This window comes from Vespa mandarinia, chromosome 6, assembly GCF_050613455.1.
Source record: "Vespa mandarinia isolate Hongniang chromosome 6, ASM5061345v1, whole genome shotgun sequence".
Taxonomy (NCBI): domain Eukaryota; kingdom Metazoa; phylum Arthropoda; class Insecta; order Hymenoptera; family Vespidae; genus Vespa; species Vespa mandarinia.
The window spans coordinates 2,340,684-2,354,110 of record NC_140815.1 but is presented as its reverse complement, the minus strand read 5'-3'; the positions used below and the strand labels follow the sequence as shown (position 1 = coordinate 2,354,110).

Below are 13,427 nucleotides of genomic sequence, written 5' to 3'. Positions count from 1 at the left end.
AAGCAGCGCGTCATTTCGTGCTAGGACGCCGGCCTGTGTAGATTTTCTGTGTGTCAAGCTTTCTTTCCGCGAGTTTCTTTTTTTTTTCTTTCTCTTTCTCTTGTAATAAATCTTTAACAACGAAAAATCATGTCGGTTGTATATAAAAATACAATGAAAGCTCTTGGGAAATATGTGCCTGAAAAACTTCAACCATTTTGGAATCATCCAGCCGGTTAGTAAATTTCCCTTTTCCCTCCCCCTCTACTACTTTTAAATACGTACGGAAACCCTTCAGAACGTGGCACGTGGTTCCTTTTCTTGAATGTGTATATGTTTTGTATATATAACTATATATATATATATAATAACTCTATATATAATATATATATATATATATTAATATTATATCACTCATATTGAAATTATAATCATAATTTATCACTTGAACTTCTTCATATCATTGGGATAAATTAAATAAGTGTCAATGATTATGTGTATCTATATTCTATAAAGTCTTCGTTTATATTATTATGAAAAGCACGAAGAAAGAGAATTTTAATACGAACAATGACATTGCAATAATTTACATTGCGATAATATGCATGAATTCTTGGAACTGCGCGTATTGTAAATCCCACTGTATTTGGTTTTTACATTCTTTCGTTGTTTCGATCTTTTTTTTTCTCCCTCTCTCTCTCTCTCTCTCTCTCTCTAGAGATATGATATATCTAAAGAGTATGAGGAAAAAGTTATTTCTGTATTTATAAAAATAGTACAAAAAAAAAAAACAAGAGAGAAAGAAATTAAACGCGATATCGCATTTAGGTATATTTAAATTATTGTCGAAAGAGATATAATCGTTTGAATTTTTGTTTTTGGTACTCTATAACAAACTCTATACCAACGTATATTGTCGAACTTTCTTTCTGAATTCTAACAAGACCGACCGAAACGAAAAGTAGATCAATGCGACGTCTGAGAGTACCTCGGGTTTTATTCTAAGATTATTATTTTGAGTACAAGGGAGCACGATTTTTTAAAATGATTCAGTACGACATTAATGCGGTCGAGGATTTTATTAATTTTTATTTATTCCAAAGGCTATAAAATACACTTTCACAAGTATTTCGCATATAAGTTTATAAGAAAAGTTTAATTAATAATAATAATATATATATATATTATATATTATATATTATATATATATATATATATATATATATATATATCCTTCCTCTTTCGACGAAATTTAAATCTTCGTAATATTTATGTATCATTTTAAAAAGTCAACATGTCGTAACGTTTGTTCTTTTCAAGCTGCCTTCAAGCTGTCGTTCAAGCTGCCTTCGATAATAAGTATCCATGGGATTTGTGCTTTCAGGACCACAGACCATATTTTTCTGGGCACCAGCTGTAAAATGGGTTAGTAAATGATTTTATAGTAATCTATGGTAATTGCCAAAAGAAATTATCCTGTGACATATGCGATTTTATCGGAGATGCTGCGTGATCTGAACGTATTATTGGCAGATAAACTCGGACAATGATAGTCGATATTCAATGAATAAACGGTACACATCTAGATTATCATCCGATATAAATGAGAAATCGTAACGTTATATTGTCCGCCGAAAGTATCGAGTTATAATATATAATGGTCCTATCATTTTAAAATACATAAGTACATATGCACATGTATTTTTCAAAGATGAAAATATTTACTTAGTGCATTGATAAACTCATCATGTAAAGACAATAGTAAATAATGATTATTTACACGGAAGTTTATCGAAATACGATTTCTCTTATCCGTATTCGTGATTTACCGGCATTAGTATTTAAGCAAATCGATCTTCTTTCAAGGTAATCGCTGGTCATATTTGTAATATACATATACATATATATATATATATATATATATATATATATATATATATATATATATATAGATAGATAGATAAGATAAGAGAAACTATCACCTTACAATCTCCTTAGAATATTTTTTGCATTGAATAGTGAATATTCTTGAAACGTAGAAAATCGTTAGACTCGTTTTTTGTTCTTCTTTTTGTTCTTTTTTTTTTTTCATTAGAAAACGGAGTATTGATATGCTCGCTCACGCACATGCGCGTATTATCAATCATCCGTAACGTTTAAGCCGTCAGTGGTGTTCGTCAGTCGTATTGTTAAAAAAAAAAGAAAAAAAAAGAAAAAAAAAAGAAAAAAGGAAAAAAAAGAAAAAAAATTAAAAAACATTCGAGAGATACGAGAGAAAATTGGCTTTTTCGCACATTCGACGAAATATACAGCGCATGTTCGTGGTAAAAAGTTAGGCTGACCTAAATAAACTAATATAGGTCGAACTTTCGACGTACGTAACGTCCCACGTACAAGAATCGATTGATATTAATTTATTAGAACGTAGCTCTACGCACACGTCGTTTTAACTCGTTAGTATCCATTGGAATGGAAAACTTTTGCGATTTCGTAAAACTCGTATCGAATTTGTATAAGATAGTTGTTTTATCTGTTTCTTTTTTGTTTCTTTTTTTTTTTTTTTTTTTTTTTTTCTTTAAAATTTATATATACATACGTCAGTATCGTTTCATATTGCAGGGACTTGTGATAGCAGGTTTAGGCGACTTACAAAGGCCAGCCGATAAAATTTCTATTGGACAGTCTTCTTCATTGGCCGTTACTGGAGTCATTTGGACGAGATATTCTTTGGCGATCACACCAAAAAATTGGAGTCTTTTCAGCGTGAACTTTTTTGTCGCATGTACAGCACTTTATCAAATTTCTAGAGCGATAAAGTAAGTACTAATTACGTTGTTTTGTTAATGTTGAAAACTTGACTAAATTTACTTTGCCAATTCACTTTGGATAAATTCTTTTCTGGTTTCAAGGATCAAGGCCGGCCGTTTGTTCGTTCATTTGTTCATCTGTTTGTTCGTTCGTTCGTTCGTACGTTCGTCGTACGTTTATTCATTCATTCGTTCATTCGTTTGCTCTTTCGTTCGTTTATGCCACAGTATTACGTTACATCGTTCGCTTAGAATTTATTTTCAGATACCATATGACAATAATATGTTCATTAGTTTTACGAAATGAACCATTTAGAAATTTACAAATAAACTTAATTTATCAATTTTTTTATCATAAATATGAAAATATCTCTCTATATTAGTTCATAGATTATCTATTCCTTTTTCTATCGTGAAATATTTCTAATGCATAAACTGATAAATATTTTAAAATTTTCTAGATATCAACGAGAACAAGCAGCTTTAAACAGTCAATCATCAAAAAGCAGCTAGTAATAATTATCGCGAAATTGCATTCCTAGAAAAAGAAGATATGGCGAGTGTTGGATGAAAACGATTTTTAAGGCGAAAAGAAGAAAAAAAAAAAAGAAAAAAGAAGTAAGAAGAAAGAAGAATTAGCATTACGTACGTTGACGTACAAATGCTCGTTGTACAGATTCGAAGTTCAAACGAACATCGATGAAAATTTCGTACGAATATTTAGAACGATATTAAATTTCACATTACGTCGTCAATGCTTTTTGTTTATTCAACGAAAGCATACAGAAAAGACGCGATGATTTATCGATAATTAAACATATAAATATTCATATACATATAAATATATACATATATATATATATATATATATATATATATATACATATAATATATACCGAATGCATGCAGTGCATGCAGATGAATGGTACAAATCGGACCATGTAGACTTATCGACGCGTCGACCACTGTAGGAAGTTGTAACATAAATTACATAATATGAGAACAAGTGTCTACGTTTCTAACTGTAATGTCGTATGTAAAAGATGCCACAAAATTATTTAATAACCGATCATATACTATATATTGGTTATACATCGGAAATTGTTACAAATAGCATAAGTACAAACGGGAAACCCGATGAACTTAATAAAAACAACATTCGTTCATCGTGATATAATTTACATTTAATCGCTATATTATATCTATATTATTGACTTGCATTCCCGCATTATTATTGATAATATCGTGCATCATCTTATTGTAAATATATTTATCTTCCTACGAGCTCCTACTCTACCTCCGAAACTACGATTTAAGGATTTTAATTATGACGAATATATTTGACATCAACGTCGGCTAATTCGAAAATATTGTAATAGATGTGTACAAATTCTATACTTTTAATCGACATTGTTGTAATTGATTCTTGAAGATTGTTGAAATAAAGTACGGGTAAAGAAGAAATCCGATGTGGTGGTTAATTCGATTTGTAAAGAAGAATTTATTCACGGCTTACACATTTAACAATCTGGACATCCCAATTCCATTCGAAACTTATATATCGATTATTTTAAATAGCTTCGACATGCGATCTTGTACTTTGAACAAGGTCAAAACGCAGTGCGACAAAAGGAAATCTAGGACGTGGTCGATCATTAGAGTAGATGACAAAAATCTGTGAGATAACACTATGTATACATATATACATATATATACATATATATATATACATATTATCCATATATACTCATATATATATATATATTTATCGTGTGTGTGCGCGTGCGCGTGTGTATATATTATATATATATATATATATATATATATATATATATATATATATATATATATGCGTATGTGTATGTACATATCTTCGAAAAATTTATTTATCACAGTCGTCGAAATATTAAGGTTTTATGAGTCACTCGATCGATATTTTAAGGAGTGAAAAAGAAGGTATAGAAGGTGAATTGGTCGAAAGACGCGCGAGTGTACCGCGCATTAGTTGATATAAAGAGCAACGCCGTGTCGTAACGAATCGATCGATCTTCTAAGCCCCGCCATTTAATTTCTAACTCGGCCGATGATGGCGCTGCTATTGTAAAGGGGGATGCGCGAAGGTAGGTGCGCGCACGCACATGCAGTTATCGCAGTTCGTGGCTGCGCGATCGTGAGGACGGTCGGGATTTTCGTCGTCACTTCGCTCAGATCAGACTTCCGCGGCGTAGGTCCTCTTTCCGAAGAAGAAGAGGAAGGAGAAGAAGAGAAAGAAGAAAAGGAATTGAGTTAGGAGATAAGAGGAGGAGGAGGAGGAGGAGGAGGAAGAGGAGGAGGAAGAATTGAAGACGAATACGAACACGAATAGAGACGAAGAATAAAAAGAAGAAGGCAAGACAAAGACAAAAGAACGACGAGGAGAGTGCAACGACTACGAGTCTCTCTTTCTCTCTCTTTCTCTCTCTCTCTCTCTTTCTCTCTCTTTCTCCCCCCCCTTTTTCTCTATAGTGTAATCAAGGGCGTAGATAACGCATTAATAAGACGTCTAAAATGTTCTCCGGTTTAACGAACCAAGTTTCAAATTGGATGGGAAAGAAAGCCGACGAAGCTCCAGAACTTCCGCCGGAGGAAAAGATTCCACCGGTCGAAGGTGGCGAACTCGTCGAGGGCGAGAAAAAAGACAGGTGAGAGATGATTTTTAATGACATTATATTATTATCTATTTCGTAATATAATTGTATAATATATATATATATATATATATATATATATATATATATATATATAGATATCTAAAAATTATTGTTATACTCGTGTCGTTGACCTGTACCGATCCTTACCAACTCTTTTATTTACGACGTATATATAAAACTAATTTTTTTATGCGAACAAGAGAGAGACAGAAAGAGAGAGAGAGAGAGAGAGAGAGAGAGAGAAATAAATGTACGAACCTTATAGCAGTTGTTGGTCTTTCGTTGCGTCGTAGCATGTTAAACTCGATGTTAAAACGTGTCGTGACGTTGCATTCACATACGAGTACAATCGTAATATATATTTGTACAGCCATGCTAAACGTCTGTCTATCTGTTTCTGCCTCTGTCTACTGCTGCAGCTCTGTCTGTCTCTCTGTCTGTCTATTACGTTCATATGAATATACATGTGAGATTATCAGCAAAAAATTAAAGTTTTCTTTGAAACGATTTGAGACAGCACATATACCGAATACACCAAGAGATATTTAAATATTTAATTTCGTATGTTTAGTTAGACCATATATTTATTTATCGCTCGTCTCTTTCTCTAAAAGTGACGGAACAATCTTTCTACGTATATATTTTTGAGATTAGATCGATACTAACCGAGCACTGTACTTACGTAAAGTACTACTATGACGCGTTTCGGTCGAGAAACGAAAAGAGGTTAACTCGAGAAGAAATTGAAATAGATGGTACTTTCGAATTTTTATATATATATATATATATATATATATATATATATATATATATATTAGATATATATTTATATATATATCTATATGTACCTGTATATGTACGTATGTATATATTAGTTATATATACCTCTATATATATGTATAGAAGTGTATATACATATGTGTATATCTATTTGCTATGTATATATATATATTATATATTTTATATATATATATATATATATATATATCGACGATCTGAAATTTTCGAACGAATTTTTTCCTCCATTTTTTCTCTATTTTTTTTTTCTTTTTTTCTGTCATTATTAAACCTATACACAGATATGTACGTTACTATTAAAAATATTCAGAATATTTGAAATATTTCCTCGATCAATATAAGGAAGGAGAATTCTTTTTTTTGTTTTTCTACGAGCTTGTTAAAAAAATCTCTTACTTTCCTTATTTGCAACATGCAACTTAAAAATATATATATATATATATATATATATATATATATATATAAACTACTTACTCGCACTCGAAATTACACGGTTCGATACATCGAACTTTCGCATGACCAAAAATGTCCGCCGGGAAAAAAATCAATGCTATGCGTCGTACAACAATCAATGAAAATGGAGTTTCTTCTCTTTCTTGCTTCCTCTGGCCCCCCATCCCGCATCCTTACCCCATCCCATCTCACCTCTTTTCGTCGAGAAAAGTCCTTTTACGATTTTTTATTTTTTTAAATAGATTTTTTCTTCCTGTCTTTTTTAAAACTTCGATATTTTGTATTATGGTAGGATAGAGATGGAGGATAGAGAAGTAAGCAAAATTTTTAATGAATTCTTGCCGATGAATTTGTTATCATTTATATTTTCTTTTATCGATCGACTCGTGATCTTGACATTGGTAAAGTATACTATAATACTCGACAGGTCGAAAGAATGGCGAAGTGAGAGAGCGAGAGAGAGAGAGAGAGAGAGAGAGAGAGAGAGAGAGAGAGAGAGAGAGAGAGAGAGGGAGAAAGAGAGAGAACGAGAGAAAAAGAGAGAAAGAGAGAGAGAGAGAGAGAAAGAGAGAGAGAAAGAGAGAAAGAACGGTGTCCTTTTATCGATTTTTTTTCTAACCTCTGCTCCAGAAAATTATTTTTCTGTGAGCTTTCTCTCTCTTTCTCTCTTTCTCTCTCTCTCTCTCTCTCTCTCTCTCTCTCTCTCTCTCTCTCTCTCTCTAAATTCATCGTATGACATCATAGAAAGGAAGAAAGAAAAAAGAATAAGAAAAGAAATAAAGAATAAAAGAACATTGTGTAACATTTACCGGCCAGTTAAATTGTCGCAAAGGGTTTCACGCGACGAACAGGAAAAAGCCTCATTTGCAATGCTTATTTTTATCGCCAGATAAAACCTATGTCGTATACGTCATTCAAATTTATTCACTTATGTATATATGTGTATATATATATATATTTATTTATTTATTTATTTATTTATTTATTTAACACAACGGTTTATATCAGACGATCTTTTAACGAATTTTATAGAATCGTAGAATTCGAAAATGAGATCGTCGAACGTATTTCTACTTTTATCGAAAATTCGTATCACGAAGACTGCATGCAATTTCGTTTCTCGATATATCAACGCAAGTATATATCTATTCTCTCTCTCCCTTGCCTCTCAAATCCTCCACCTCTATCCACATCTACCACCCTTATCTTTTTGTATGTATGCTTGTACTCGAACGTGGAACGTTTTGAATTGATGATAAGTCTATGAATTTGCCGTTAAAACATTCCACGTTTGTAAAATCAAACAATATAATTTTCTATAATATATATGATATATATATATCATATATATGTATATAATATATATGATATATATATAACTCATATGATATAAAGATTATAATATTATTTGTACTAGTATAATTATATTAAAAAAAAACATATATGAGAAATTTTAGGCATGAAATAAGATAATTTTATAACGATAAGATTTAGTAAAATTGTACAAAATAACAAATATATATACAAGTATGTGACTTCAAAGTTGCATGGTATTACAAATGATTGATCTTCTGTAATCGAATTTTTTGTCATATCTATATAAAAAATTGTATAATATAGAAATTGTAGTATTACTTGTATTAGCGTAATGATACTAAAAAATATATAAGAAATTTTTTATATGATGTGATAATTAATTTTCTTTACGATAAAATATATAAATCTAGATATATAAAATATAAATATATTTAATATATCTAGAATTTATTAATAATTATGTAAATGTTATGCAAAACAAATTTGAATTTATAAATAATAGAAGAAAAAGGAAGAAAAAAGGAAAAAAAATATTTAGAATTTGGTCTTGTTTCGATCATAATAGTCCTGATAGGAATAAGGAAATAGTCGGTAAGTGACCGAATACTAGCGTAAAGCATTTTTTTTTGGGGGTCAATAATCGATTCGATTATATTAGTATCAACGATATAAGGAAAGATAGCACCTTAGAGTCGTGCTATCTAGGATTTCCGTTTTTCATGGCTGTAAAGGAAACGATGTCTTCCGGATTCACGTGTCGTCACCTCCTGCAAATCGATGGAATGCTTTCGATTTGACTTATCGATGAGAGAGAAAGAGAAGGAGAGAAAGAGAAGGAGAGAGAGAGAGAGAGAGAGAGAGAGAGAGAGAGAGAGAGAGAGAGAGAGATCGAACGATCTATTGAACAGATAAGAACACGTGTTCTCTCGTTCTATGTCGTTTTTTGCATTTAAATACCCTCATGTACGTGACCTCCTTAGTAAGGTATCACTACTGCTAAGTAATTGGATAGGATATTTAATTCAAATTTATTATCGTACAAGTTTAATTATTGATACTTTATCTTATTCTATTTTCAATTAAATTACACATATAGGAGAATTGCGATGGATCGAATGAAATATATTATTATATTTAGGATATTATATTCTATATATAGATATAAACATAGATATAGATATATTATTATATATGGGTCTATGTATAAATACATATATAGATCATTTAAAAATTAATTAAATTATTTATAAATATATAAATCTATATACGTAGTGTTACAAGGGGAAGTATCCTTCAGAATTGTTCTATCAATCTAATGATTTTTTTGTGTTTATATATAATATGTGTGTGTGTGTGAGTTTGTTATATATATAATATTTATTATATTATATTCTACAATGTGACTTAATCTAAAAAAAATAAAAACACCATAGATCTCCGTATCAAATTACAAAATAGTACGATACAATAATTTAACATTATCGAAGAGACATTATTATTGATTTTATATTATTAAATATAAATAAGATATAATAAGGTAATAAGAATAAATTTCTTATTCTATTATTAATAAACTTCTTGATAAAAAGAACATCATGAAGGAATGGAAGCATACCTTCATATATAAATCTCTTTAGTATTTATTATCTCGTATATAAGTAGGTCATGGGATGAGATGATTTATGTGAATATCAAAGAGAAAAAGAGAAAAAGAGATGGAAAGAGAGCAATACGCAAATGTTGTGATTCTTCTATTCTGATATGTGGTTTTTACGTTCACAGTCCCACAAAAGGCAGCAAGTTCGACATGCTGGTTGGTGTAAAATCTCAAATGACTGGTTGGCTCAGTGGTGGTATCCCAGGATTGAGTCGTGGTGGACCGAATGACAATAATACTCACGTGCCATCAACGGAAACGAATGAAATTCAAAACGTACAAAATCCCCAAGAGATCACGACAGAACAAACGAAGGACGACGATGCCAGCAGGTTAATATCTTATAAAATAATATTTTATCTTATCTTATTTTATTTTATTTTATTTTATTTTATTATATTTTTATCATTCTTTATTTCCTTCATAACTATCCATCTGTTATTTCATTCTGTTACAATCTTTCACGTCATTGAAATTGAGTATTGTCATTTTACATGATCATATTATAGAAGAAAAATAATTGATTGTTTAGTGCAACTGGAGGAGCAGATAGTGGTCCTGGTAGTCTAGGAGGAACACCGACCGAGGACAAGGAAGGACAACAACCTTTTGGTGCTGGTAAGTAAGTCATCGATGTATCGATGTCACTCTGTTCTATTTCTGGGATATCGACAACAATGAGAGAAAGGAGTAATCGGAATTGTTGTTCGTCGTACTATGTCTCTCTCCCTCTCTCTTTTTCTTTCTTTCTTTCTTTCTTTTTTTCTTTCTTTCTTTCTCTGTCTGTCTCTCTTTTTCTTTCTTTTTTTCCTAAATCGACAAGAACTATTTTTAGTGATATAGAACTTTCTTTGCGAAGTGTACTCTCTGAAATATTACTACGAGTTATCGTCGAATGAAAAATATCGACATAAAATAAGTACATGTACTTACGTATGTTCGATATCATAAAATATTTCTAATATTAAACAAGGAAAACAATTTTTTTTTTTTTTTTTTTTTTTTACAAATTTTATATAGATATAATATAGTAACCGCGATCGATAAGAAAGAAAGGAATAAATGCGTGATAAGATAGAAATTATTTTTAAATGTTTTTATCATCGATTGTATATCGATTGTAAATATCTCTTTCTCTCTCTCTTTCTCTCTCTCTCTCTCTCTCTCTCCGATCGATTTATATCTTTACTTAATAAACGATTTTAATTTTCGTAAGATATTTGAAAGAGATAGAGAAATCTTGAAAATCTTTTAAATCAACAATGAAACGAATAGAACCTTTTAATACTGAAAAGTAAACAATATATTTAAAAAAGTAAATAATATGTGTGCACATATATATATATATATATATATAATATTTATAAAAAATAGAATATTGATATTTCGAAATAACTTAGACTTCATCGTTGAAAAGGTGTTATAGTTAACTCGTATACGCTTTAAAAGATTTATCATCTGTTTATCATAGTAGAAAGAATAAGACTGAGAGAGAGAGAGAGAGAGAGAGAGAGAAAAAGCGAGCGAGAGAGAAAGAGAGAGAAAGAGGCCTCCAGAAATCAGATTAAATGCATTAAAATGTAAATAATATCGAACACAAACTTTGTTAAAGCTTTAGTTCTAACGCGCATATTGTCATCAACTCGTTTGATCATTGTTTTAAAATGATATAAATAAGATTTGTTAAACATTTTCAAATTTGGATGAAATGTTAAGTAAGCTTTCCAGATCGTTTTTCTTCTCTTATTATCTATAATAGCTCTTTCTCTTCCTCTATCATTTTTCACACCAAAGATGATTTTTTTTTTTATCTTCATCTAGATATTTCGCAAGAGATTTCTTTGCTCGAGAATCTGTAGAGAATTTATATATATATATATATATATATGCATATTTTTATTTCTTTTGCGTTTTCTTTTCAACTGGGTCACAGTTTGTTATTTCTTCAATTTCTCGAAGTATCTAGGTATGATCTTTTCTCTCTCTCTCTCTCTCTCTCTCTCTCTCTCTCTCTCTCTCTCTCTCTCTCTCTCTCTCTCTTTCTCTCTTTCCCTCTTTCTCTCTTTTTCTTTCTTTCTTTCTCTCCTTTTCTTTCTTTTTCTCTTTCTTCTCATTTTCTCGTTTCTCGAAGGAACAGATCCTGTCGTCGAATTTATTTCCTTCGACTCCGTTTTTCAAGTTTTCTCTTTTTCTATTTCCTTCTTCTTCTCTTCTCTCTTTTTTTTTCTTTTTTTTAATTTCTAAAATCAATAACACTTCGCAACACCGAGAATATTTTCTTGAAATACGAAGTCGCGTATATGGTTATTGAAGAGGATACTCTTGTGTCAGATTCGTATGAAGATATAGAAGAAGAAACAGGATGAAGGAGGAGCAGGTTTTGCAGGTTTAAGGAAAATTATCTCGAAAAGTTGCTCTGCCTCTCTCTCTCTCTCTCTCTCTCTCTCTCTCTCTCTCTCTCTCTCTCTCTCTCTCCTCTCTCTCTCTCTATTTCTATTTTTCTCTCTCTCCTTTTCTTTTTCTCTCACTTCTTCTCTTTTTCTCTCTCGGAATATCATACGTACTTCTTGTGGAAAATATTTCATAAAATTATTATCAATTACTCGAGTTATAATTCGATTAAAAAATTTATACATTCTTAAGAATATTTATCAAAAAATTTATTTTTGTGGTATGTTAACCACGATAATGGCACTTTTATATAGCTTTTTCAAATATTAATAATGACGTGGGAGTTAAATATTTTAAAATTGCATCGAGTTTTGTAATAACTCGCTTATGTACATACATACATACACACACACACATACATACAGAATGATTTCTCAAGTTATTTATATGTCTCTCTCTTTCTCTCTCCTCTGTGTGTGTGCGCGCGTGTGTGTGTGTGTGTGTGTGTGTGTACTTATCGATGTATCTAATAAAAATAATTAATTTTTAGTTTCTTTGAGTCAATAAAAAACAACTCGTGCTAACAAAGAACTTTTTACGTTCTAAAGCATTTATTTTTCAAGCGGTTTTACCTAAATCATTTGAAACGACATAGAATCCATCCTTTGGTATGCCATGGGAATACGTGCAGTAGTGATCTCGTTATTTCTGGTGTGGTAGTAATTTAAGTATTCACAGAGGAACTCGTGGAAATCGCAATGCAATCGTTACTGAATTCTCTCGTGTTTGATTCAACGTCATTTTCAAAATTTGCTGCCACTAGACGGTGGAATGAATAGTCATTGTATTCAGGGATTTTCATTATATTCTTTGTTTATTTTCTTTTACATTATTTATTATATTGTGAAGTCGAATCTTCGAAGTTGATCAAAAATGAAATCGAACTGACAATCCAAAAGAATTGATTATCTCTATTGTATAAATAAGATCTATATTTTTAATTATCAGAGATAAGAACAACAATTTTTTTTTCTCATTAAGTGAAATTATTTTTCCAAATTTTAACATTAAAGTTTAGGATGTATTTTCAAATATTTGGATATATATATATATATATGTATATATATACAGAGTGATCCAAATTAAGTGGCAGCAACTTCAGTTTCATGAATTATTAACGAATTTTTATTACTTCTTTTTCTTTTTTTCTTCTTTTTATATATATATATATAAAAAAAAAAAAAAAAAAAAAAAAATGTCGACGGCTTCTTTTAAATGTAAAAGTGATTATTCTGAATACATGTTTTTTTAGATTTGTGTTATTAATTAATAAAA

General features: G+C 30.5%; 2 protein-coding genes across 7 annotated transcripts in view; both read left to right on the top strand.

Annotated features, from left to right (window-relative positions):
* Nucleotides 1-3,578, top strand: LOC118440804 (mitochondrial pyruvate carrier 2). Of its 2 annotated transcripts, none has more exons than XM_035864385.2 (4): nt 1-214; nt 1,364-1,404; nt 2,599-2,795; nt 3,248-3,578. In XM_035864385.2, the coding sequence occupies exons 1-4, from the start codon at nt 130-132 to the stop codon at nt 3,297-3,299; spliced, it is 375 nt and encodes a 124-aa protein (XP_035720278.1). In that variant the 5' UTR covers nt 1-129; the 3' UTR covers nt 3,300-3,578. The 2 variants fall into 2 exon arrangements, with proteins under 2 accessions (XP_035720278.1, XP_035720279.1); XM_035864386.2 differs by having other exon boundaries at nt 73-214; nt 1,300-1,404.
* A 1,355-nt stretch (nt 3,579-4,933) lies between these two features.
* The window catches only part of Sap47 (Synapse-associated protein 47kD), a 56,791-nt gene continuing 48,297 nt past the window's right edge, over nt 4,934-13,427 (top strand). For 4 of the 5 annotated variants that reach the window (XM_035864361.2, XM_035864363.2, XM_035864364.2 and 1 more), the window contains exons 1-3: nt 4,936-5,467; nt 9,827-10,033; nt 10,234-10,319. In XM_035864361.2, coding sequence (XP_035720254.1) covers nt 5,334-5,467; nt 9,827-10,033; nt 10,234-10,319 — 427 coding nt within the window. In that variant the 5' untranslated portion in view covers nt 4,936-5,333. Of the gene's footprint in view, nt 5,468-9,826; nt 10,034-10,233; nt 10,320-13,427 lie in introns of all 5 variants that reach the window. The other variant, XM_035864365.2, reaches the window with a different exon arrangement.